This window comes from Stegodyphus dumicola, chromosome X1 (assembly GCF_044657685.1).
Source record: "Stegodyphus dumicola isolate Sdum_Otavi_A_Nest chromosome X1, ASM4465768v1".
In the NCBI taxonomy this organism is placed as follows: domain Eukaryota; kingdom Metazoa; phylum Arthropoda; class Arachnida; order Araneae; family Eresidae; genus Stegodyphus; species Stegodyphus dumicola.
The window spans coordinates 261,677,615-261,704,652 of NC_140780.1; the positions used below are offsets into that span (position 1 = coordinate 261,677,615).

The window sequence follows — 27,038 nt, forward strand, 5'->3', positions numbered from 1 at the left end:
ATGACCTTATTTACTTTTGTATTAATTATTAGCATTACTAATTAAGTTATCTTTGTTTCTTCAGTGTGGAGTAATAATTTATCAATATTAATTCAGAATAAGGATTTAACTGAACAATACTTTACATACTAAGTAACGATGCTAAATTACCTCCTGCTTTTGACCTAAATTTTGATTTAAATTAAAAGAAATATTCTTAATGTTACAGACAGGCAAAATTGTATAACTATATAAATCCATACCCCCCAATATAAAAAATGTCACCCTGAAATTTTTTATGTATTCTTACTTGATCATCAGCCATATCATGCAATATCTAGAAAATTAACCAGTTTTATGACTATGAGTGGATGGAATTTGCATTCAAACAGCAGTTTCTCCAAATCAAACAAGATGTAATTTAAATTACAGAATTCATTATTACTCTTAATTATTATATTTTTTGAAATATTGTTAAAATTCTCATCACTACTATCATCACTAATTTTGTTCAAATTCCTCATCACTACCATTTTATATAGAGCAAATTTGTTGAAAGGTCAAAATACATGTCTTGAAACAATTTTAAACAAATATTTATTTGCATATTGATTGATAATTTGTATTTTTAAAAAAAGAACTTATTTGGAACATAATTATTTAAAACATTAGATCTTTGGTCAGAAATAAAACTCTAAATAACTCGAAATCGCAGCTAAACTTTCTTGATAGCTGCTCTTCCACTGCACCTAAAATTATAAATATATTTTGAATAAAAATCGCATTCTGAACATTAAACAACATTTTGTGCTATATCATTATTAACAGTGTTAGAATAAAAGGAATACTCAGACAAAATAATCATTTAATCTACAAAGTATTAGGACTATGTTGTTTTATAATTGAAAGTTTGAAGACTGAAATATTTTCTTCTTATCTTTCAATATATCCGTTTAAGCTTACAGAACATTTGACATGTTTGTACAGAATTTTGAAAATATTGCTTGGTTAATCAATACCACTACTAAATTTCTTTTGGAATAGTGTAAGTTGTGGTTATGGTTTTCCTTTTTAAGTATTGTCAGTGCAATTACAATAACGGCATTTGAGGTGAAGCCTTTCTCTAGCTTTCAAGCACTAATAGTAATAAAACATTTTACTACTTTTCTCTGCCAGAAGCTTGTTTTGATGACTGTGGAAATGTCTGATGGCACAGTGTTGTGCCATTATTTGATTGAGCTTTTTCAAGCCTACGCTGAATTATAGTCAGAAATCAGTCCTTTATGTTTATTTTTAATATGCAGTTCACTGTCAATTCTTGTGAATTACCACTAACATGGTCTTAAGATTTTTTAAAGATTACTCAAGGTTTTCTGGAAGAACAACAGAGAAACCTCCTTATTTTAGAGCTTTTTTTTTTTTTTTTTTTTTTTTTTTTTTTTGAATTTTGAAATTAGTGATAGCAAATGTTCACTGCATCAAAGGAAATGATTTACTGAACAGAAAATTTTGCCCATCGACAGATTTGGGCTAATGTTTGTTTGCATTAAAAATATTTAAAATCAGCCTGTCTTTAGCAATTTCGCGTGCTGGGGATAAAAATGTTTTTTTCCGTTCAGTGTTGCCACTGCTCGCTTTGAAACCATTGAGTTTGTTAATAAAAATTCGTTGTAAAATATGATATATATTAAAATTACTAATAAATAAGAAATTAATTAAATTAAAATAATACTAAAATATGAAATATATTTCATTAGAAAATATGAAATACACAATAAAACATACACAATTCAACAATATTGAGGTTTCCATATTCGGGTGGAGGACTACGTTGAAAAACATGCAGAGATTCATGCAAATTCTTCATTATTTAAATTCTTTAAATATAATATAGGGCGATAATATTTTGCGGAAACAATTTGAAAAGTGATTCAGTCTTTTATAGAGATTGAACGCAAAATCCCGTTTTGAGATTTAGTTACAAATTATTTCTTCTGGTTTTAATTAATTATTACTTCTGGCTCATCCTGCTAACTCATGTTGTAACTTCTTTAGTTTGTATTCTATCCATCATTTAACTTAGTTAAATATAACCGTATTTACTATTAATTTCATTAATATACGGATAACACAAGATTATCAAACGAATTGCTTTATCTTAAAGAAATGTGAATTTTTAGGGCAGTGTTGAACATTTAATTTTTTAATGTGGGCAGTAAACCAAAAAAGTTAAACATTTTTTACTTTCCACATAATATTATTGTGTAAAATGAAATATTTAAAGGAAGAATACACTGTTTTGCATGCATGTATGTATGTATAAATATGTACACCCAACTAAAATCCGTTGCAGATATAAATATTTGAAATAATAATTTTAAGTCATAAGCAGGGAAAAAGTTTTAATGATATGAAAGATGAACATAAAAAATTACAGAAAAGAAAAATTCCAAAGTAAAAATTAATATATAACTTTTCCTGAAGAATGGATAAAAATTTGATAATTTGTAACATTTTGTTAACTTTGTCAGATAAATATAAGTATTTCATTGATGCTTTAGAATCATTGTTAACTGTAGACAAAGACTTTTTAAAAAAATGTGTAAGAAAAATATAATCATAATGATAAAGATTGTTTTCATTGCAAAGATAACAGTGAAGTTAGGTCTAATAATCAACAAGTACAGTAATAAAATCACTGCTTATTAAAACCAAAACCCAAGGAACAAATTCAAGTTTTCATTGCAAAGATAACAATGAAGTTATGTCTAATAATCAACAAGTACAGTAATAACATCACTGCTTATTAAAAACAAAACCCAAGGAACAAATTCAAATGAATACAATATCATTATAAAATAATTGCTTCATAAAATCAATGCTTTCATAAAAATAAAAAATGAAATCGCTTTTAAAATTTTAAAGTCAAAACCCATTCCAGAAATTCACTGCATATTTGGCGATTTCCTGCATTCCTGGTTCCACTTATACTGAGATTAGCTTGCATTTTTTAAAGCTGTATTCTGGTTGTCTTGAATTAGTTGCCCTCATGGCGAAGCATTCTGCATTTTCCTTAATTTGTGGCTTTGAAAAGAGCACCCTGTATTTTTAATTAATGGCCTTAGCCTTTTTTTTTTTTTTTTTTTTTTTTTTTAACTGAGTTATTCAATCACTAAGATTATCATCTGACGAATCTGAGCTACCTGACTCATTGATGTTAAATTTCATGCACCCAACAGTGTTCTCCAGCAAACAATTTAATTTTCACATTTTTCTCTTCTTTATTTATGTGCCTCATGCATTTAGCCCATTGTATAGAAGTCACCAAATTAATCAATTTGCAGTTTTTTTTCCTTTCAAATTTTATTTTCAAGATGCTACACACACTTTCACAATTCAAATTGGGATGGGTTCAGTTTGAAATGATATAGTGGTAAATATAGCTCAGTATGCATGCCTTTCTTCTTGTTTTCTATCAACCTATGTTGAATGTCCATTTTACTTGTACTTGAAGAATGCTTTCAGACAAAATGCTGTGATACGATGTATTGTGCAAGATTATTATATTGTTCAGTTGAGGGCTAGGTAGCTAGTTTTTTTTTAAACTAATTTTCATAATATTCTGCATTCATTTTCCTGTGATAATCTTTTTTTTTTTTTTTTTTTTTAAATCTCTGAATATATCACATGCTTCAGGAATAAATCTGCTTCTGTTACCAGCATGAACAAATATGCAATGTGAGCCTATTCCTGAGGCAGCAATTAAACCTTTGAAAGGCCAGTGAAAAAGGCTCTCTTAGCGCATTTTATAGTCGCATCCTCCCAAATTCTGTGCTTAAAAATTCACCCAAGTTTCATCACTAATAAAGTGTCCTACCTTGTGCACGATACTTTTTTTACATATCTTAGATATCTGTGCATGCCTCCAGCACAAACTATCATCACATTCAATGGTTCAATGAAAACTGACTGCCATTTTCCTTTTCTAAATGCAAATGCTAAATCATCCATCATTCGTCCTACTGTGCCAATGGCATTTCCAACATACTGGGCAAATCAACTTTATCATTTGTAGCTTTAGTCCTTTTTGCACAGCAGGAATTTCAAAGCCAGTTAAATTAGCAGCAAAAGTAACAATTTCACTTTCAGATTTATTAGGAAAATGCTTCCGTAATTTGACAAAAAACTTTCATAACAATATTTTTAGGTTTAGGAATGGGAAGATGGGCATCATACCTTTACCATTTGGTTAATTTGTTTAGCGCCCTCTCCCCACTACGTGACCCAGCCATTTATTGATATTAACAAAATAGATACATGATTTGGAATGAATACATAATTTGGAATCATACATAGTTTGGAACATAATACAATATTATGTATAAAAACATAATGCTCCAAATTTTAAAATTTAACATAATAATAAATGTACAGAGTTTTGAATATAATACAAAAATTTTAAACATAATATATGACAACTCTTTAATATACGTACGCAATTTTGAACAAAACATGTGACGAAAAGAAATAGTAGTAATGAAGAGTAGTTTACGAAACATACTGATATGATATGATGTTCATAGGTAATATATCGTAAGAAATATATGTACATCATCTACACTTCAAAGTCTATTCAAAACCCACAATTCAAAGTCCACAGTTCAAAATCTATAGTTCATATTTCAAAATGTTCATGTATATAGTTCAAATAGCTCATATATGTAGTTCAGGTAGTTCTAATAAAGAGTTTAGATATATCAAAGATATATAAAAAAATTGAAGTTCAGATAAATTAAAAAATTGAAGTTTCTAAAATATAAATAATTCTAAAGTTTAAATAAATCGTAGTTTATCATACTGTTCAGAGTTTATCTGTAAAATAAAGTTTTGATAGTTCAAAGATAATGACTCTCATTCAGTAGATCAAAATATGTGTTATGTTAATAGTTCATAATTGTAAACTCATGAGAAGTTCCTAACAAAATAAAACAGTTCATATTTTCATAAGATATGATGCTTGACAGATGTCTAAACAAATGTCGAATAACTTTTGCATAGTTTTGCAAACTGAATTTGCAAGGTGTTTTTGGCAGATCATGAATTTGCAGAAAGCTTGGGTATTGGAAGATGGAATTTTGATGAGGGAGCTTTCAGTTAGTGGACCAGGGAATGGGCCATGTCCAGAAATGTAACGAACCAAATGTGGATCGACTATTAGGCGACTGCTATTGACCTAATAGAGGTGACAGTATGTTCTTTGGCCAGTGATATTATCATCCCATTCTTCTTGCTATATGCTGTGAGCTTTTAATTGGAGTTGTCGTTTTAGATATGATATTGGCCAGGGTATTTAGAGAATATCGGCATTAATATTTCGGGCAGCATCCCTAGCAATAGAATCAGCCGACTCATTGCCAGTGTTTCCAGAGTGTGCTTTTATTCATGAGAGTCGGGTACATAGTTGGTTATTATTTTGGAGGATTGTTTGTATGGATTTAATGATAGGAGATTTATGGAGAGGATCCAGTATGGCATGGAGTGTTGATAAGCTATCTGTTTTTATAATGGTGAGTTTCAGGTTATTGTGCTCGATATAGGGAAGTGCATGTTTTATTGCGGAAGCTTCGCCTTGGGAAAACACTTTTGTTGGGAGTGTAGATGTCCCTCCCATTCATGGATCCAATGATTATTGTGGAGAACAACAAACATTTTCATTGAGTTTGGAGGCATCTGTGTAGTTTGTGGCTTTGAGATCCAGATTATAGATCATTTCAGATAATGGATGTCCAGATTACGGACTTTGTACTGTATTGTGAAATGCTGCTGGCATACGCAGGAGTTAAGCATTTTGTGCTATTTCTTCTTGTTCCCCTTTTATGTGGAGTGGTAGTAAGCCTGCAAGGACTTGGAGAGAGCTATTGGAGGTAGTGCGATAGACTTTGGTTATATTTAAAATGAATGGTCTTTGAATACTTAGGAGATGCCTGATTTTATGTCCTTGCATAGGCTCAGCCCAATAGCTGCAGCAGATGTGACTATTTTTTCTGCGACTGTCGTATAAAGGTGTTGGTGTACTTAATTATGGCAAAGCACATGAGGGCTATCTGCCTAAGGGAAGGGACGCCTTCGTGGAGGACTTTCTAAGGGAAACTGGCTCTTATACACGTTACACACGGGGAAAACCACGAAAACGCCCATGCAGCCATCCCGTTCGCGGGATTCGAACCTCGGACCGAACTACCGGTGTTCAGCGACTTTACTGCTCAGCTGTTGGTCGGCTCTGTCGTATAAAGGATATTTTGAAGATGGATTGATGCACCAATTTCGTCTTTGCATAGATTTTAGATTTTTAGCTATTATATATGTGCATTTTTTAAGATCCAGAATATGATTAATCCAGTTTAATTTATAGTTAAAAATGACTCCAAAGTATTTTAAGTTTTTTTAACTATTTTAATACGATTTCCGTTAACGGTAATATGAGGCTGTCGTGTAAGGGATCTGTCTTTCTTAGGAATCAATAAGATTTGAGATTTGTGATGGGCTATTTCAAATTTGAGCTTAGAACATCATTGGTATAAAAGGTGATAAAGCTCATTTGAGTTTTGTTGTAATTCTTTCCACATATTTCCTGAAATGAGGAGAGCTACATCATCTGTATATGCTAGAATTTTTATTTGACTGGGCCAGGGAGTTTTAAGTATATTGTTGAAAGTGATCTTCCATAATATGGATCCTGCACAGGAACCCTGCAGGTAGCTGTTTGCTTGTTTTTGTAAATAGTTCCATTATTATTATTATAAAGAAGAAGAAGGTGACGATATGAGAGGTAATTTTTGAATATATTGTATAAAATGATAGGACACTTTGCTTTCTTAAGAGCTTAGATAATAGCCACCCACCATAAGCTATGAAATGCATTCTTGAGGTCAACACTGATAAATGCTGTATGTTGGCCATTCATTCTATTGTTTAATAAAGTTTTCTTAATATTAGATAATGCATTCAGTGTAGATCTTCCAGTTTGAGGTGGTTGACTAATAATTTTTTCAAAATTTTTTCCTAGAGAAGACAGGAAGGACGGTATCAGCATTATATTTTCAAATTTTCACAGGCCTAGTTTCGATGGTTTTACCAAACCACCACCCTCAGCTGCAAAAGCGCAAATGAACGAGATAGGATATAATGATCAATAAGATAAGAAAGCCTGGACAGAAAATGAGCTAGTGGTGCCATCTGTTGATGAAACCAGAACTAAAACATAATTTCTTTAAAGGCTGAAGGCAAAGATGGATTGAAATTAGGATTGTTATTATTTGTTCAGCCTGTTATTGTGTCTTAATGTATAAATAGTTAGTTTGTATAAATAGTTGGTTGTGTAATGTTGTAAATAGTTGGTGTGCTGAAGTATGTATGCTTGTAGATGCAAATCTGATTGTATATTGTTCAGAAGCATCATCGCGTGGGTTATAAGTTCCAAAAATTCTGGTTTTAAGAATTTGATGCAATAAATTATTTATATCACTTGGTTGATGGTCCGGTCCAGTTTGTAGGTGCAGTTGAGCTAATTTATATAGGTGGTTAGTAGTTATTTTATGATGAATGCCATATATTTCATTATTTCCTGGACAATATTTTCGCCATGACGTTATTTTCGCTTGAACAATCATACGTTTGTATCTGGCTCTTCTGTAGTGATAAATTTTCAAGATTTGTGTATGTATACCAAGGTCATCGATTTTGCTTAAGTTTTCAATGACGGTATGACATTGTGGAACGTGCTTTGCAAGTACTATGGATTTTTATTACTTCTTGGTAAGATTGACAATAAGGAGTATATGCAGGATGATTACAATAATAATGCAACTGGAATATTTATTATTTATGGCGCAGTTATACAATTTGGTTTATTGGCAGGACATTACACTTCTCTGTGCTTTTCGCCGTAGTAAGTGCAGTGACAGTGATATAGGCAATTATTTGTTCTTGTCAAAAGCCTGACAGTTGGCACATTGTCTGGCACCTATGAATTAGGAGATACAGGAAATATGCCAACCGTACTGGATTGTTTAGGTAATAGGTGTACATTCGATAATTCATTTAATTGTATTATTTCGATCTCAAAGTTGAAATAAGTGATTGAATTCTGGTAGATTATGGTTTGCAACTCTTGAAAGAATATTTACAACGGCTTCTCCTGTTGCATTCCAGTATGTACGATATTGTGTGCATTTTTAAATTGAGTTAGTTATTTAATTCTTCAACATCTTCTTTGGTCTTTCAGTGTATGGCAATTCCTTGTGTTCCATTATTGGTGTAGAAACACGGATTTTCTCTCTTTCATGTGGGGCAGGTATTATGCAACTTGCTGAACTAGAATTCTGGTGGAGTTGGAATTTTTGTGGTGCTGAAGTGATAGAGTCACTGGTTGTAGAAACAGTAATTTGACATAGAGCTCTGACATTGAATTAAAATGGATTTTGTCATCCATGGGAAAAAATAATAAAAGTTTTATTAAAAAGTGTATATTTAACTTACATATTAAGCAGTATATAAAAAAAAAGAATATTAATCTCAACAGCCGGGCTGTATGCAAGGAGAGAGAGGTTCAGTTATGTACAGAATTTATTCAGAAAAACTTCTTGAAATATTGTATAAAATAAGTATTTTTATAATTTTGTATCTCCCCCCTCACCCCCCAAAAAATATATAACCTTCTATCCTTAACATAAACGAAATCTTGCATGGCTGCATATAAAACTCAATCACTTTATAGAATCAAATTGTATTACTATTATTTTATATTACTCATTATACAATTTTTTATTTATTTTAATTTAATATTTATATAATTGTTAAGTATAAATGAAGTAATAATAATTATAAAAGCAGTGTAGTTAGTGAGGTTGTTAATTTAGATCTGATAATCATATCATATCATATTATATCATATCATATCATATTTCAGCCAAGCTAGGTCATAACATATTAAACCTAGCTTGGCATCAGCCTAAGCAGCTATCACATACATGCCTACACACATTGATGTACAGAAAATAAACACTATGTACTCCCTAATAGATGAAAAATCTTGGATTAAATCATTGTGAAATTAAATAAATAACTTATGCAGTGAAATCTGGAATACAGTGAGTAATAAAATTGCAGAAAAGGGGGCCCACAGGGGCTAGAGTGTGTAGTGGGAGAATACAGATTTTTAGCTTTTTTTTTTTTTTTTTTTTTTAAAGCTCCAAACGGATTTTAAAAATAAAGTAGGTCTTTTATATATTTGCAAAACAATGATCATTCCTGAGAAGTTTTCAATTGTTATTTTATGAAACAGGTGCAAATGCGCTTGTAAATGTTACTTTGATTGTTTTTTGTTTGATGTGTATATATGTTTTGCACATTTATTATAGCAACCACTAATTCCTAAAGCCATTAAGTGGGAGTGAGAAATGACAGAAACTGTGCACAGTTGAACTACACATTTATATATGTGTGCAAAGAAGCAACCCTAAATTATGTAGGTCTTGTCTACATTAGCCAATTTTTGTTTGATGGATTGTCTTCAAATGAGTTAATATTTATTGGAAGCCAGAACTGTAAAATTTAAAAAAAAAAAAAAAATGACTAAAAGTCTTATTTTGTGATATTTTGTGCATATTGATGCATGTGGACCTACGATGAAGTATTTTATAACTTTTCTTGGTGACTACACTCATTTTGTAATTGTTTATTTGAAGTATAAGTGTGGAACATTAGTGAAAATTAGTTTGGAAATTTTCAGAAATTAATTCTCCACAATTATCATAAAATTGCTTTGGATTATACTTTTTCCTGTGCAATTAAATGGAAAAGAAGAACGAATGAATCATGCAAACAACAAATGAAGAAATTCTTAGAAGAAAAGTTAAGTGGATAATAGTGAAAGAATGAATAAATAAAGAAAATAAAACATGTCCAAATTTAACATTCACTTTTAAAGAAAGTAGATGTAGAAAATGCATCTGTAGAACATGTTGAAAATGTAATATTATAATTATTGTTTATTTTGAGGGTTATGCTGTGCAATGTGACAAATGCAATGCTTAAACAAAAATAAAAATATACTTAAGAGTTACTTTAGTTTCACCCTTATTTGACTTGGAAAATTTCTGTCTCGGATTATACTAAGAAATTTTGATTTTCATATTTTTTGTCTCTACTGTGATTCTGGCCTTCCTTAAAAAAAAAAAAAAAAAAAAAAAAAAAAAAAAAGAATAGTAGTAAATTTCTGACAGTAAACGAAATCAAATAGTTCAAATGGGTATGTCTCATTTGAAAAATACCAACTTATTACACACAAATTTTGGTGATAAATTAAATAATGCAGTTTCCAAACCACATTATACTTAACAAGTGTTAATGTTAAAATATTTTTCATTTTTTTTTTATGCTGAGGTGATAATGGCAAGATTCTGTTATAAAATTTTCTGATTAGTACAGATTTTTAAACTTCAGATACTAAGTGTTTATTAAATATAACAGGTATAAATTACCTCTGTTCTAATTAGGAAGTGACAGGAAATTATATGAAACTAATTATGAAATAAAACAATCATGAAATTATATAATATAAAATAAAGAATGTTTAAACTGGATAAAATTAGCTACTGTTGGATGAAGTAGGTAGCATTGGGTAAAATTTGTTTAAAGCGGATACTTAGATAATGTGTACTACTTAGCTAATACCTCTCATTAATAATATTTAAATACTGAAGGATGCTGAATTTGGGGCTTATTTATTTGGTGAGTCTTTTGGGGGGAGAGGGGGGCATGTTTTTTAATTCTATGAAACCTAAAATAATTTCTTAAAGAAAAATAAAACCATTTCACTTGGACTAGCATTTAATTCTGGAATGTTTTTTCATAGAAATTGTTATAGATAGACATGCATTTCTTTATTTTTGCAGTTACATGTTATTTATTACCTTTCTGAAAGGAATTAAAGAGCTTGCAAGAATAATAATTTGATACAGTGAATAATAGCAATTTATAATATGAAGTAAATCTGATATTGTGGCTATATGACACAGTGAAAAATGCAATGAATCACCATTAAATTAATATATAATAATATTGAAACATATTATATATATATATATATATATTGAAACAGATTAGTTGATATCTCTCAAAATTGAATAAAAATGGAATACAAATTTAAAAGGGCTCATAACTAATGTCATTATCTTATCTTTTTAATTATATGTCTATCACTCAAAGTTTTTTACACGCATGCCATGCTTCAAGTAATGTTCATTAAGGATTCAAAAACAATATGCTTAAAACACCTTCGTGAATAACTTTATGCTGTACATTATTTCGAATTTCTGGTATTCTAAATAATATTAAAAATATGGCTCCATTTTGTTTAGTCTTAAATTGCTTCATAAATATATTTATAAAATGAGGAATTATTTCTAGAAATTAGGGTTATGCTGTGAAAACTGAGACATATGGTTATTTTACAGCAGTTTAGGGTATATATTTGCATATTATTAGGGTAGGATAGCATTAGGATGTATTTGCATTAAGGATTTATCTGCATTAAGGCACTGTAAAATAAATGATCTTTTACTTAACATGTTTCTGTGCATATTTATTGACTAGCTCTCTATCAGAATCAAAAACAAGACTGGATTTTTTATAGTAGACTTATATATTTAGTGAAGTATGAATAAGATCGTTACAAAATTAAAGGCAGTTTTAATATGAATGGCTAATATTGGAAAGAAATATATATGTAGCTGTTTTATGTAAAATTACTCAATAACATTTAATAATGAATGAAATATAAGTAACAGCTTCTAAAAGTCAAATATGAAAAAAAAATTTGTAAAAAGGCTACATGTGTAACTATTCATTTGTTAATCACTGTGGCAAATGAATAGTTAGAGTGTTTAGTAAATGCTAGTGATTATTAAATACTCTACGTATTTATTTGCATTACAAATTAGAGATTTTATAAAGTATATGAAATTGAAAAATTTTTAAACACATAACTAATATATGTTAGTTACATGACGTTGGATTAAATATATGGCAGTAGAATTGACAAAGCACACCCACGCAAAGTTAGTTTCTTTTATATTAAAACACAAAAGAGGACTTACTCAAGTTAGCCATAAGCATGAAACCTGATCGTATTAAAGAAATATAAAATTCAATCCGAAACTTGGGCTGTACAAGTTCATCTTAAAACGAATACGCAAGAAATCCTAATATATCCATGTTCCATATTTCACTTTACGCCGCGATTAGCACGTAAGATAACGTGCTGTGTTCCGGCATTCATAAGATAGTTGCTTCGAGGAGCGCTGAGAGTAAAGAATTACATCAGCTGGGCGGTGCAGGATTGTACTAATATATCAATCGGAAGAAATATCTTCTGTATGTAATTTAAATATGTTAATGTAGTGATCACTCCCAAAATTTTTAACTCCACCCATTTATCCGAATTTAATGGTTTTTAGATTTGAAATCAAGCATTCTGATTGGCTAGAATTTTTAAATTGTTATTTTTTTTTTTTTTATTTCCCGGCCGTTTGCGGCGAGCCCCCTTCCTTAGAAGTACAACGAGGTTCTCTTCTGCCGCGCGTTAGCGCGGCCGCTCCGCGGTTTTTTTTTATTTTTATTTTTATTTCTAGGCGTGGTTAAGGGCGGGGCTATTATATTTCAGCCAATCCAATCTGTCTGAAAATGATTGACATCTATTTGTCAAGCGTCTTGCAGAACAAGCCAGGAACGTTTTTCTTTTACTTCGCAGGTGTAATAATTACACGAGATCAGTCAGCTATGGAACATGTAGATGGATAGAACTCAAGAATATTTTTTCTACTTATATGCGCCCTGTTGGGACACACACTTCATCTCTGTTAATCGCCTTAAATGGATAAAAGTAGGTCAAGTAATATATTTTCATTAATACGACACTTGAAGTTCAAAGGTATGACCTGACCTGCCCGTATCGTTTTATAGTAGCATAGTAAAAGTGCCGATGCGGAAAAAAAAAGTTTTCCTTTTGAAATAGTTCGTAGTGATTTAGAATAGCGAAGTATTAGCCGATTATTGTGGTGTGAGTTGGATGTGATAGTAGTTATTGTCAAAGTATGGAAGAAAAGTCGACAATTGAAGAAGTGGATGCTACTGATGGGAAATGAACCGCTATTCATTTGGCCAACCGCTTAAACTAAAACTGGAGTGCTTTTCTGTGTTACAATGACTCTGCATTAGTGCTTTCAGTTTTTATTTCTACTATGCTGTTTACGAAGATGTAATATTTATTGTGTGTTTTCTCATCGTTCTCTCTCGTTCGTGTCGTAGTGAATTAATAGTAGTAAATATTGGAATAGTTGTGTTATCGTGTTCTTTAAAGACAAGGATTCCTTTCATCATGTATATTCTTCAGTTCTACGTCTTAACTTTCCAGTATGTGTGCAGTATATAGCGAATAATATACGCCGTTCTCTCTTTTAGATATTGTGTTGATGTTGGTTTCTATTGCTCACTTTCAACTTCGCGATATACTTCATGTTTTTTAAAAATCTGCACAATGTATATGCTCAAAATAAAAATATTTTGATATGGATTTATATTTCTTTATGCAAAATGTATTAGTGCATAAAAAAACAGTGAAGGTATGCATATTGAAAGGTAAATGTTTATTCTTTGTAATAAATGTTTTGAAAAATTGTGTATATGAGAAGAAGTGTACATGAAAATTTCATCTTGCATGACCAGAATATATAAGAGCACTATGTTTATACCAAAAATAGCTGCTGTAGAAAATTCTGCACATGAATGAATATATTGTGAAGCAAAAGAGAAATTAAGAACTGCGATTTATTCGGTCAAATCAAACACCAGTCAGTTACAACCAAATCCCTAAGGCTGTAAGTGCTGTTACATACGGAAAACGTAGTTCATGTCGGGACATTTTTAACAGTTATTGAGCATAGTATTCAGTATAAAAGAAAACATAATGCAACCTTTTTATTTTATTGTTTTTTCCATCCTCTTTAATTGCTTTCAGTTTCTGCCTTGCAGTGAGGTAGTTTGGCACAATTCATTTATATTAAATATATTAATTTTATTGATTGCCTGAACTCAGTAGTTCCTAATTTCATATCACACATGCCTAGTGCTATTTTCACGCATGAAGCTGCTGAAAAATTATCAGTAAAGACATAAAGTAATTTAGATCAAATTTTTCACAAAGACAAAAAAATGAAATTAATACTTCATATATTTTAAATAATCCTGTAAATGCAATAACGTTTTTCAGACAAGCAATACCCTACTTTATATATATATAGAGAGAGAGAGAGAAGAAATGCTATGCTGGAGCAGATCTGCATATATATTTAAATTCTCTAAACATAAATAACTATCCAGGTAAGTTGATCTAGGTATGGCTTTCTTTTATTGGAAATATTTAATTACGTAAATGGGAAAAGGAAACAAAGAAGTTTTATAAATTTTATTTCTACACTAAATAATGTCACACAGAATCAAAACACATTGCAGGAAAGTACTGGAATCATTCAGTGAGGCAATACAACTGTTGCCACTTACACTGTATGTAAATAGCTATTGAAATGCAAAGTAACCCTCGATATCTATTTCAGAGTGGGGCAGATGCAATAGAATTCATTGTTCAAAAGAGTTATGTTGTGCTGAAGTGATCACTTAACTTATAAAGTGGTCAGATCAAGTTGCATCCTGTATAGCAAGATGGTACATGTTTAGGGTAAAGAATGCTCAAGCACTTAGCATTGTCCAACTAAATCTGTAATATATATCAATAGGAATGTAGTTTTTATTGAAAGGTAAGTTTATTCCATAAGTAATCGGAAAATTTGTAGGATAAAAGCATTTTTTAAAATTCCATATTTTTCTTCTGAGTTTTTCTTTCTGGTGTATAAATGTTTATTTCTTATAATAATTGTTTTGGAAAAAAGAAGAAGGATATCCCATAATTCTAAATGCTTGATGAAGGCTTCCACTTATCATAGTGGATCTTCATGTGAATACTTTACTATGTATTTGAAATTTTCATCATGCATGTGCTTTGATTACGTTTTACCCTTTTATGTTGTATATAAAATTGGAAATTCTATGAGTATTTATTGTGTTTATGATATATTTTTTAAAAAGAAAAATATTCTGTAATTCCAAATACTTGGTCTATCATATGAAAATAGTTTTTTTCAAACTTATTAATCATATTACATACATGTTCTGAGCTGGAAAGTTGGAAGAGTGTTCTTGCTGTATATTAGAAATGCTTACTGACATAGCACTCTTAATTTAGAGAGTATTCCTTGATGGATACCGAATTTATTGCACTTTATATTGAGTGACATAATCAGATTTAAACATGAATGCAGTATCAGTTCTCATTTGAGTAGTCAGTATCGCTTTCTGATGAGGTAGAAAAAATAAATAAGCAGTTGCTGACATACCGAAAAACAGCTATGTTCATTGTTGTACCTGATAATTAGAATCTTGTTATCATCATTGAACTAGTAGTACAATATTTAGAACTACTTCCATTTAAGCATATTTGAAAAATTTACATGAAAGTGAGGTAATACCTTGTGTTTAGAAACAAGAAGTCATCTTCACTTTAATTAGGTCATTTAATGCAAATGGAATATCATCTCACACAGCTGAAATCTGATGGTTATGAGATGCAACATTAATTCACTTTGTGAAAGGAAAGGACTTTCATCGAATTTGTTGTTACTACTAACAAAATCAAATGTTTTATATTCGATAAGTGCACAGAACCAGAAGTTCAAACGATTCGTGATGCATACACCTGAAAGCAACAACACTGATATGAAGACATTTTGCTGAATTTGATAAATAGCAAACTTATGAAAAAACAACTGCATTGAAAGCTATTAAGGCTGATGTCAGCCAATGAATTTTGATACCAAGGAATCATGAAAGGCAAAGCATAGAATTATTTCACCTCTCATTATTGTGCGTATATAGGATTAGATCCATATTTTGAAAGAAAGAAATTGGATGCAGAGCAACAAGGATAAAGATGAGCTGAGATGTCAACTTGCAAAGTTGAAGTATATCATTAAATTCTTTTGCAAAGAGTAAGTGTGAATTCCTTTAAGAATGCCTATGTGAAATGAGTGATATGTGGCATAGAATTTAAGGATAAGCAGGCAACAGCTAATATTTATCATTAGGGCCGTTTTTTATATAGAAAGCTTTGAAAATTTCTTTAGAGCTGGTGTACTTGGTGATAGCTTTGGTACCTTCCCCAACAGCATGTTTTGCCAGTTCATCAGGCAACAACAATCGTACTGCAGTTTGAGTTTCTTGCCTAGTGATAGTACTCCTCTTATTGTAATGAGCTAAACGAAAAGATTCTGCTGCAATTCTCTCAAAGATGTCGTTAACGAAGGAATTCATGATGGACATTGCTTTGCTGGAAATACCAATGTCGGGATGAACCTGTTTCAAAACCTTGTAGATATAAATAGCGAAAGATTCCTTCCTGCGCTTCTTCCTCTTTTTCTTGTCACCAGCTCGTTCTCATCCATCTGCTTTAATTTCCATCCAACCTATCTTGGAGAGAAAAAGTTCATTATAGTATATGCATATTCAAATTATTTTTATTACAGTTGACTATTACACATATTGTGGGTTGTAGTTATTATTACCTTCTAATTTATTGTTCTCCACCCAGCTATAAAAAAAAATCTGTTTCCCAATGAGAAATGCTTCATAACCTTTATGATTAATAAAAAAAAAAATATCACAGATGTGTCACATCAAGTAAAGGAATACTTTTGAACTCAGAGTTTTGGGTTACTTACATGTTATTTATTTCTGTATATTGTAAAGGTCAACGGCCATACTATGCTGAAAGTACCGGTTCTCCTCCGATCACCGAAGTCAAGCAGCATCGGGCGCAGTCAGTACTTGGGAGGGTGACCACCTGGGAACACTGCGTGCTGTTGACATATTTTGGTCTTGTTAAAAATTTTTATGCTTCCATAGTAATAATTATTATTTAAAACACCATTTTTTGTGTGTACTATAGGAAACCTATACTATTCAATAAAATTAATCAGTGGGTGGAAATGCCAAAGCATCTATCGAGCTGATGACATGAAATACTGCAAGAGATCTTAATGAAAACATGAAGGAAAGTATAAGCATTTGGTGAATTTTTATTTATTTAAGATGAATTTAATTACAATATGACACTGGTAAGAAAGTAAATTAATAAGTAAACACTGGCATTCTCAAAAGTGATTAATAATATAAACTAAAAAGGGAACCATGAGCCAGCCTAAAGGTAGAAAGCTTTTTAAAATAAGATAAGCATATCATATAAAAATAAAAGCTCAGCATAAGTAAGTCATAATATATATATATTTAATTATAAAATTTATATACAGATGGTCTCATTATAGGAGATAATATTTGGGAAGAAAGAGTTCATCTATTGAGTTTCCTGCATATTGTATTTCAGGTAACTTGGTACTGATTTTCTGAAGAATTTTGGCTATTGAAAGACCCTTAAATAGATTACCTATTTCCTTTAGAAGCTTGTAAACTTCTCCTAGGGAGCTTTAAGTTGAGGCTACTGGTATTAGTACTGTTTACATCAATACAACTTGTATTGACTGGGTGTCTAACGTAATCGTATTTCCACTTGTTACATTTGCATAAGATAACTCATTAGTACTACGGGATCTATTACATATTATCGGTTTTCCAGTAGAATTTACATAGGTCTGGAGTTAGTTTTGTTGGGTTTTGGAAATTTAGGACAACCCCTAAAATTGGCGGTGTGTCCTACTTTGAGGCAGTTGCAACACCTAACTACTTCTAACCTTTTAGTATATGCATTTGTGCAATTTTCCTAACTTTGAACCCAACCCCATGTTACTTAATTCTTGTTTAATTTCATCTATCGAACAGTCTATGAGAAGGCCTCTGGCTAGTACTTTAATTAGTCGGTCATATTTTTTGGTAATGAGATAATAATCAATTTTACATCTGGCGAGATAATTGGTTATACCTCCATGAGCATCTTCTGTTTTGGGAAAGATTTTCAAAAAAATCACCCCCAAACCTTGCCCGCGAAATTTAATCCCGTATCTTGCTTCATATTTTTCTTGAAATCTGAATACATAATTGGTGGTTGGGCTTAGGCAACATTTTCAACATCCATATTATTTTCATTGCTGTCCGAAACATCTTTGAGTAATTCATCAAATTTATTACTGAGGGGAATTTCAACATTATTCTTTATCAATTTAGATGGTCTGGCCGTTTTTTTTACTCGATTTTTTGACGGCCGTTTAAGCTTAGAAGTCATAAGAGAATTATTATCAGAAGTATTAACATTACGGGTATGAATATCCTCCATAATCATAACACAGTCACTATTAGTTTTCACCTGATTAGGGGTATCAATAACATCAACATTGCAAACAGCACTAGAATTTTCATTAACATTATATTTATCACGCAAATTAAGAACCAGTCCACCATAATAAAGTTTAACAATATTATGATATAATTCACAAAATGCTTTGCACTTATCTTGAAATAAAATCGTTAGCCCTTCACAAATAGTCCTAATTTTCTGGTATTGTTCTATGCCAGGCGACATTGTTTTCTGTGTAAAGAGAGCGTGGCGAATTTTTACGTAATCCTTGAGGTCAATCGGTTCTTTCAATAATAAGTCGTTACATTCACTATTCAGTTTTTAATGAGCGTGTTTAACAAGTTCATCCGGCAAACCCGACACGAGGTGACGAGCAACAGCTTTCGCATCGTCGAAAGTTAATGGGGGTGAAAATCATTTCCCGCCATCTTAATTTCACAAACATAATTCAACGGAAACAGTTAGAAGTTCATCACAGTTCAAAATAAAATCATCAATAATTAGCGCACATCAAAATATGTATAGAGATAAAAGAAGAGCACGAGGGTCGCGTGAAAATGGCGATCCATACAGAAGAGGAGCACTAACAAATAACGTCACATAAGCTCAGCATTGAATCCATATGCTACATTTATGATGACAGCAGTAGTTAACTAATTAATCTTTGTCTCTACTTAAATATAATTTTTTTAATATCTGTATAGTGAACTCAAATTCTTTATTTCTTAATTAACACAGTGATTGAATAGCGTTCCGTACGGCTTCGACAACGACCGAAAATTATATTCATTTTTCTTTTCCTGTTTCCGGATGCGAAGTCAGTTTATTTTACAGGAATAAAATTTCTTGTACTCCAGAACTCTTTTCATTCATTCAATTAGTATTGCTATTGAAATGCAACCTGATCTTTTCGATTTTAAATTACATTAATTGTTTGTAATTCTATCACCTTCCTAATAATTTCTCCTTATTGGGCGAACCGACACTTTTTTCGTTTAAAGCATAAAAATGCGCGTCTGGGTCTGCGAGGCAGGTACTCCGTAATTTGAAATAATTGGCATTGGCGCGCGGACACTTATCTGAAGTTTTTTTTTAGGCTGTCATATAATTTCACCTCATTTTTTTTAGTCAAATTAAAATTAGCATTTAATTTTCTTTTTATATATCTGAATTGTAACACAATAATGTTAAAGTTCCAATTTCGTTTTGACGTGTATTCTCTATATTTCATAAATTTTTGGGATGACCTATAAAGTAATTGCTATTATGTCTGTAAATTTGAACAAAAACTGCTTTTATTTAAAATTCCTTTGCATGAACTGTAAATTAATTGCTATTATGTATATCTAAAGCGCTCACACATAGGACTCTCTTCTTCAGGAGCAATGAAGTCTTTTGGAGTCAGGTTTCGCTGCCTTTACAGCTTTCTTCGGGCTTTTTGCTTTACTCACCTTTTTAACACTAACTTTCTCAGCAGCCGGTTTCTTTTTCTCTTCTTTAGTCTTAGCTGGTTTCTTAGCAGCTGGTTTAGCTTTCTTGGCTGATGATGCAGCTGCTTTCTTAGGCTTCTTTTCCTGATTTCCTGACTCTTTACTCTTCTGACTGGATGCGCTAACTTTAAATGAACCAGTAGATCCTTTTCCTTTTGTCTGAACCAGGCTTCCACCCGCCACACGCGACGTTACCAGCTCTGCTGAAATAATGCCGCGAGAGCGGCAATTGAGATTGTAATCTGCGTGAAGGGTATTGTGGTCTGGTCAGGTCAGTTATCTGATTTAGACAGCATTTATCGGATCTTTTTCTGTTCCGTGCGAAAATGTTATATAATAATGGTAGGTGGGGTTTAGAAATCTTACCTCTACAATACGTATTTTTAGTCACATGATCTGAAACTAAATTCACAAAAAGGCCAGGGCTAAAAATCATTTTTTCCCAATTCTGATACCTCCTATCACTCGGTCCAGTAACTGATATGTCATATGCCCTTCGGGCATACTTGTCATGAGCCGGACACGTTGCATCTAATGCAATATTTCGGCATAATTAGTAACGAATGAATGAAAAAAAAAAAATCATTTTTAACTTACTTCCCCAAGCCATGTTTTTGGGTCATTTTCTTTCTTTTGAATGCTGATATCCCATCTTTGGATCTACTTATGTAAACCTCATCACCATGCCCATTCTGGAAACATCTCAGGTTGCAGTGAAGTACTGCTGCCGCAGTAGAAACCCTGCATAATCACGTTCGTATCAAAGTATGAAGTAATTTTTAATCATTGGCATTTGCAAAGGGCATATCTTTTCGTTTTAACGAAAGCGTTACTTTTTGTCATACCTCGTACTAAGCAGACTGCAAGGAAAAGTACCGGAGGTAAAGCTCCTAGGAAGCAGCTGGCCACCAAAGCTGCATATAAAAGCACACTAGCAACCGGAGGTGTTAAAGGTAAAAAAAAAAAAAAGGCCATTTTCAGGGCTGTACAAATAATTCAATAAGATTCAATATAATTGCTATCATTTATTCCCTCTTTTTTTTTTTTTTTTTTTTTTTTTTTTTTTTTTTTTTTTTGGTACATTAGATTTTTTTTCGTGGGCCCACCAGCGGCCCAGCGGTAAAGTCGCTGAACACTGGTAGTTCGGTCCGAGGTTCGAATCCCGCGAACGGGCTGGCTGTATGGGCGTTTCCGTGGTTTTCCCCATGTGTAACGTGTATACGAGCCAGTTTCCCTTAGAAAGTCCTCCACGAAGGCATCCATCCTCTTAGGCAGATAGCCCTCGAGGCTTTGCCATACTGACACGCACACATTTTTTCGTATTTACATTAGAAGGCACTCTTTGAAAAAGATTTCTTGTGATAGCAATTATTCTAACTAATAAAATTATTTGTAATTCTTGTAAAAGGGTTTAAAAACACCAAACTATGTGTTGTAATGACTTTCGAAATTCAAGATTCGAACTCCTTTTTAGTACAAATGTATATGGCAAGATGGCGCCACTTCTAAGATGCGCTTTAAACTCCGTTCACCTATAGTTTCCCGCAGAAGTTTACTGATAAGTTATTGTTTTAAAATGTACTTGAAAACTTAAACGAATGTGTCCAGAATTACAGAATATTATTCTTATTAAAAGTTATCTTATGAATATTAATTAACACTACTTCTCATTCTCATAAGTGGATGACAGAAACGTGAAGAGAAAAACCTGTTGCTAAATTCAGCTTTCTTCCTTATTGCTTCTCTTTCAACTGGTGCAATGTTTCATTATACAAGCTTGTGCTATATAGTTTCACTATTTATATATATATATATGTACTCATATTATGAGTACATAAGTAGAGTGAGTAACTAGTTTATACAATTAAAATTAAAAATATACTCTTGAATGTAAATATACTTACTGTACAAAAATAATTAGATATATGAATGTATACACATGCATACTCATTGAACATTTCTTCTCCAGAATATATAAGAGCACTATGTTTATACCAAAAATAGCTGCTGTAGAAAATTCTGCACATGAATGAATATATTGTTGGGACACACACTTCATCTCTGTTAATCGCCTTAAATGGATAAAAGTAGGTCAAGTAATATATTTTCATTAATACGACACTTGAAGTTCAAAGGTATGACCTGACCTGCCCGTATCGTTTTATAGTAGCATAGTAAAAGTGCCGATGCGGAAAAAAAAAGTTTTCCTTTTGAAATAGTTCGTAGTGATTTAGAATAGCGAAGTATTAGCCGATTATTGTGGTGTGAGTTGGATGTGATAGTAGTTATTGTCAAAGTATGGAAGAAAAGTCGACAATTGAAGAAGTGGATGCTACTGATGGGAAATGAACCGCTATTCATTTGGCCAACCGCTTAAACTAAAACTGGAGTGCTTTTCTGTGTTACAATGACTCTGCATTAGTGCTTTCAGTTTTTATTTCTACTATGCTGTTTACGAAGATGTAATATTTATTGTGTGTTTTCTCATCGTTCTCTCTCGTTCGTGTCGTAGTGAATTAATAGTAGTAAATATTGGAATAGTTGTGTTATCGTGTTCTTTAAAGACAAGGATTCCTTTCATCATGTATATTCTTCAGTTCTACGTCTTAACTTTCCAGTATGTGTGCAGTATATAGCGAATAATATACGCCGTTCTCTCTTTTAGATATTGTGTTGATGTTGGTTTCTATTGCTCACTTTCAACTTCGCGATATACTTCATGTTTTTTAAAAATCTGCACAATGTATATGCTCAAAATAAAAATATTTTGATATGGATTTATATTTCTTTATGCAAAATGTATTAGTGCATAAAAAAACAGTGAAGGTATGCATATTGAAAGGTAAATGTTTATTCTTTGTAATAAATGTTTTGAAAAATTGTGTATATGAGAAGAAGTGTACATGAAAATTTCATCTTGCATGACCAGAATATATAAGAGCACTATGTTTATACCAAAAATAGCTGCTGTAGAAAATTCTGCACATGAATGAATATATTGTGAAGCAAAAGAGAAATTAAGAACTGCGATTTATTCGGTCAAATCAAACACCAGTCAGTTACAACCAAATCCCTAAGGCTGTAAGTGCTGTTACATACGGAAAACGTAGTTCATGTCGGGACATTTTTAACAGTTATTGAGCATAGTATTCAGTATAAAAGAAAACATAATGCAACCTTTTTATTTTATTGTTTTTTCCATCCTCTTTAATTGCTTTCAGTTTCTGCCTTGCAGTGAGGTAGTTTGGCACAATTCATTTATATTAAATATATTAATTTTATTGATTGCCTGAACTCAGTAGTTCCTAATTTCATATCACACATGCCTAGTGCTATTTTCACGCATGAAGCTGCTGAAAAATTATCAGTAAAGACATAAAGTAATTTAGATCAAATTTTTCACAAAGACAAAAAAATGAAATTAATACTTCATATATTTTAAATAATCCTGTAAATGCAATAACGTTTTTCAGACAAGCAATACCCTACTTTATATATATATAGAGAGAGAGAGAGAAGAAATGCTATGCTGGAGCAGATCTGCATATATATTTAAATTCTCTAAACATAAATAACTATCCAGGTAAGTTGATCTAGGTATGGCTTTCTTTTATTGGAAATATTTAATTACGTAAATGGGAAAAGGAAACAAAGAAGTTTTATAAATTTTATTTCTACACTAAATAATGTCACACAGAATCAAAACACATTGCAGGAAAGTACTGGAATCATTCAGTGAGGCAATACAACTGTTGCCACTTACACTGTATGTAAATAGCTATTGAAATGCAAAGTAACCCTCGATATCTATTTCAGAGTGGGGCAGATGCAATAGAATTCATTGTTCAAAAGAGTTATGTTGTGCTGAAGTGATCACTTAACTTATAAAGTGGTCAGATCAAGTTGCATCCTGTATAGCAAGATGGTACATGTTTAGGGTAAAGAATGCTCAAGCACTTAGCATTGTCCAACTAAATCTGTAATATATATCAATAGGAATGTAGTTTTTATTGAAAGGTAAGTTTATTCCATAAGTAATCGGAAAATTTGTAGGATAAAAGCATTTTTTAAAATTCCATATTTTTCTTCTGAGTTTTTCTTTCTGGTGTATAAATGTTTATTTCTTATAATAATTGTTTTGGAAAAAAGAAGAAGGATATCCCATAATTCTAAATGCTTGATGAAGGCTTCCACTTATCATAGTGGATCTTCATGTGAATACTTTACTATGTATTTGAAATTTTCATCATGCATGTGCTTTGATTACGTTTTACCCTTTTATGTTGTATATAAAATTGGAAATTCTATGAGTATTTATTGTGTTTATGATATATTTTTTAAAAAGAAAAATATTCTGTAATTCCAAATACTTGGTCTATCATATGAAAATAGTTTTTTTCAAACTTATTAATCATATTACATACATGTTCTGAGCTGGAAAGTTGGAAGAGTGTTCTTGCTGTATATTAGAAATGCTTACTGACATAGCACTCTTAATTTAGAGAGTATTCCTTGATGGATACCGAATTTATTGCACTTTATATTGAGTGACATAATCAGATTTAAACATGAATGCAGTATCAGTTCTCATTTGAGTAGTCAGTATCGCTTTCTGATGAGGTAGAAAAAATAAATAAGCAGTTGCTGACATACCGAAAAACAGCTATGTTCATTGTTGTACCTGATAATTAGAATCTTGTTATCATCATTGAACTAGTAGTACAATATTTAGAACTACTTCCATTTAAGCATATTTGAAAAATTTACATGAAAGTGAGGTAATACCTTGTGTTTAGAAACAAGAAGTCATCTTCACTTTAATTAGGTCATTTAATGCAAATGGAATATCATCTCACACAGCTGAAATCTGATGGTTATGAGATGCAACATTAATTCACTTTGTGAAAGGAAAGGACTTTCATCGAATTTGTTGTTACTACTAACAAAATCAAATGTTTTATATTCGATAAGTGCACAGAACCAGAAGTTCAAACGATTCGTGATGCATACACCTGAAAGCAACAACACTGATATGAAGACATTTTGCTGAATTTGATAAATAGCAAACTTATGAAAAAACAACTGCATTGAAAGCTATTAAGGCTGATGTCAGCCAATGAATTTTGATACCAAGGAATCATGAAAGGCAAAGCATAGAATTATTTCACCTCTCATTATTGTGCGTATATAGGATTAGATCCATATTTTGAAAGAAAGAAATTGGATGCAGAGCAACAAGGATAAAGATGAGCTGAGATGTCAACTTGCAAAGTTGAAGTATATCATTAAATTCTTTTGCAAAGAGTAAGTGTGAATTCCTTTAAGAATGCCTATGTGAAATGAGTGATATGTGGCATAGAATTTAAGGATAAGCAGGCAACAGCTAATATTTATCATTAGGGCCGTTTTTTATATAGAAAGCTTTGAAAATTTCTTTAGAGCTGGTGTACTTGGTGATAGCTTTGGTACCTTCCCCAACAGCATGTTTTGCCAGTTCATCAGGCAACAACAATCGTACTGCAGTTTGAGTTTCTTGCCTAGTGATAGTACTCCTCTTATTGTAATGAGCTAAACGAAAAGATTCTGCTGCAATTCTCTCAAAGATGTCGTTAACGAAGGAATTCATGATGGACATTGCTTTGCTGGAAATACCAATGTCGGGATGAACCTGTTTCAAAACCTTGTAGATATAAATAGCGAAAGATTCCTTCCTGCGCTTCTTCCTCTTTTTCTTGTCACCAGCTCGTTCTCATCCATCTGCTTTAATTTCCATCCAACCTATCTTGGAGAGAAAAAGTTCATTATAGTATATGCATATTCAAATTATTTTTATTACAGTTGACTATTACACATATTGTGGGTTGTAGTTATTATTACCTTCTAATTTATTGTTCTCCACCCAGCTATAAAAAAAAATCTGTTTCCCAATGAGAAATGCTTCATAACCTTTATGATTAATAAAAAAAAAAATATCACAGATGTGTCACATCAAGTAAAGGAATACTTTTGAACTCAGAGTTTTGGGTTACTTACATGTTATTTATTTCTGTATATTGTAAAGGTCAACGGCCATACTATGCTGAAAGTACCGGTTCTCCTCCGATCACCGAAGTCAAGCAGCATCGGGCGCAGTCAGTACTTGGGAGGGTGACCACCTGGGAACACTGCGTGCTGTTGACATATTTTGGTCTTGTTAAAAATTTTTATGCTTCCATAGTAATAATTATTATTTAAAACACCATTTTTTGTGTGTACTATAGGAAACCTATACTATTCAATAAAATTAATCAGTGGGTGGAAATGCCAAAGCATCTATCGAGCTGATGACATGAAATACTGCAAGAGATCTTAATGAAAACATGAAGGAAAGTATAAGCATTTGGTGAATTTTTATTTATTTAAGATGAATTTAATTACAATATGACACTGGTAAGAAAGTAAATTAATAAGTAAACACTGGCATTCTCAAAAGTGATTAATAATATAAACTAAAAAGGGAACCATGAGCCAGCCTAAAGGTAGAAAGCTTTTTAAAATAAGATAAGCATATCATATAAAAATAAAAGCTCAGCATAAGTAAGTCATAATATATATATATTTAATTATAAAATTTATATACAGATGGTCTCATTATAGGAGATAATATTTGGGAAGAAAGAGTTCATCTATTGAGTTTCCTGCATATTGTATTTCAGGTAACTTGGTACTGATTTTCTGAAGAATTTTGGCTATTGAAAGACCCTTAAATAGATTACCTATTTCCTTTAGAAGCTTGTAAACTTCTCCTAGGGAGCTTTAAGTTGAGGCTACTGGTATTAGTACTGTTTACATCAATACAACTTGTATTGACTGGGTGTCTAACGTAATCGTATTTCCACTTGTTACATTTGCATAAGATAACTCATTAGTACTACGGGATCTATTACATATTATCGGTTTTCCAGTAGAATTTACATAGGTCTGGAGTTAGTTTTGTTGGGTTTTGGAAATTTAGGACAACCCCTAAAATTGGCGGTGTGTCCTACTTTGAGGCAGTTGCAACACCTAACTACTTCTAACCTTTTAGTATATGCATTTGTGCAATTTTCCTAACT

The 27,038-nt window shown here is 31.7% G+C and overlaps 1 protein-coding gene, 1 long non-coding RNA gene and 2 other non-coding genes across 4 annotated transcripts; 2 read left to right on the plus strand and 2 right to left on the minus strand.

Annotated features, from left to right (window-relative positions):
- Positions 1 to 557: 557 nt before the first annotated feature.
- Positions 558 to 16,216, minus strand: LOC146993485 (uncharacterized). Its single transcript, XR_015038509.1, has 2 exons — positions 12,138 to 16,216; positions 558 to 728 (listed from the first exon to the last, which is right to left on the minus strand). It is a non-coding gene; the product is annotated as an uncharacterized LOC146993485 (long non-coding RNA).
- Positions 16,217 to 16,360: 144 nt separating this feature from the next.
- Positions 16,361 to 20,211, minus strand: LOC146993486 (uncharacterized; the record flags this gene model as incomplete). Its single annotated transcript, XM_085808268.1, has 2 exons — positions 16,361 to 16,613; positions 19,906 to 20,211. Coding segments are annotated over 2 exons (411 nt in total), but the record flags the coding sequence as incomplete, so codon positions are not given.
- LOC146993487 (5S ribosomal RNA) lies at positions 16,897 to 17,015 on the plus strand. The gene has a single exon (XR_015038815.1). It is a non-coding gene; the product is annotated as a 5S ribosomal RNA (ribosomal RNA).
- A 5,794-nt stretch (positions 20,212 to 26,005) lies between the features above and the next one.
- Positions 26,006 to 26,124, plus strand: LOC146993488 (5S ribosomal RNA). Its single transcript, XR_015038816.1, has one exon. It is a non-coding gene; the product is annotated as a 5S ribosomal RNA (ribosomal RNA).
- The last annotated feature ends 914 nt before the right edge of the window (positions 26,125 to 27,038 follow it).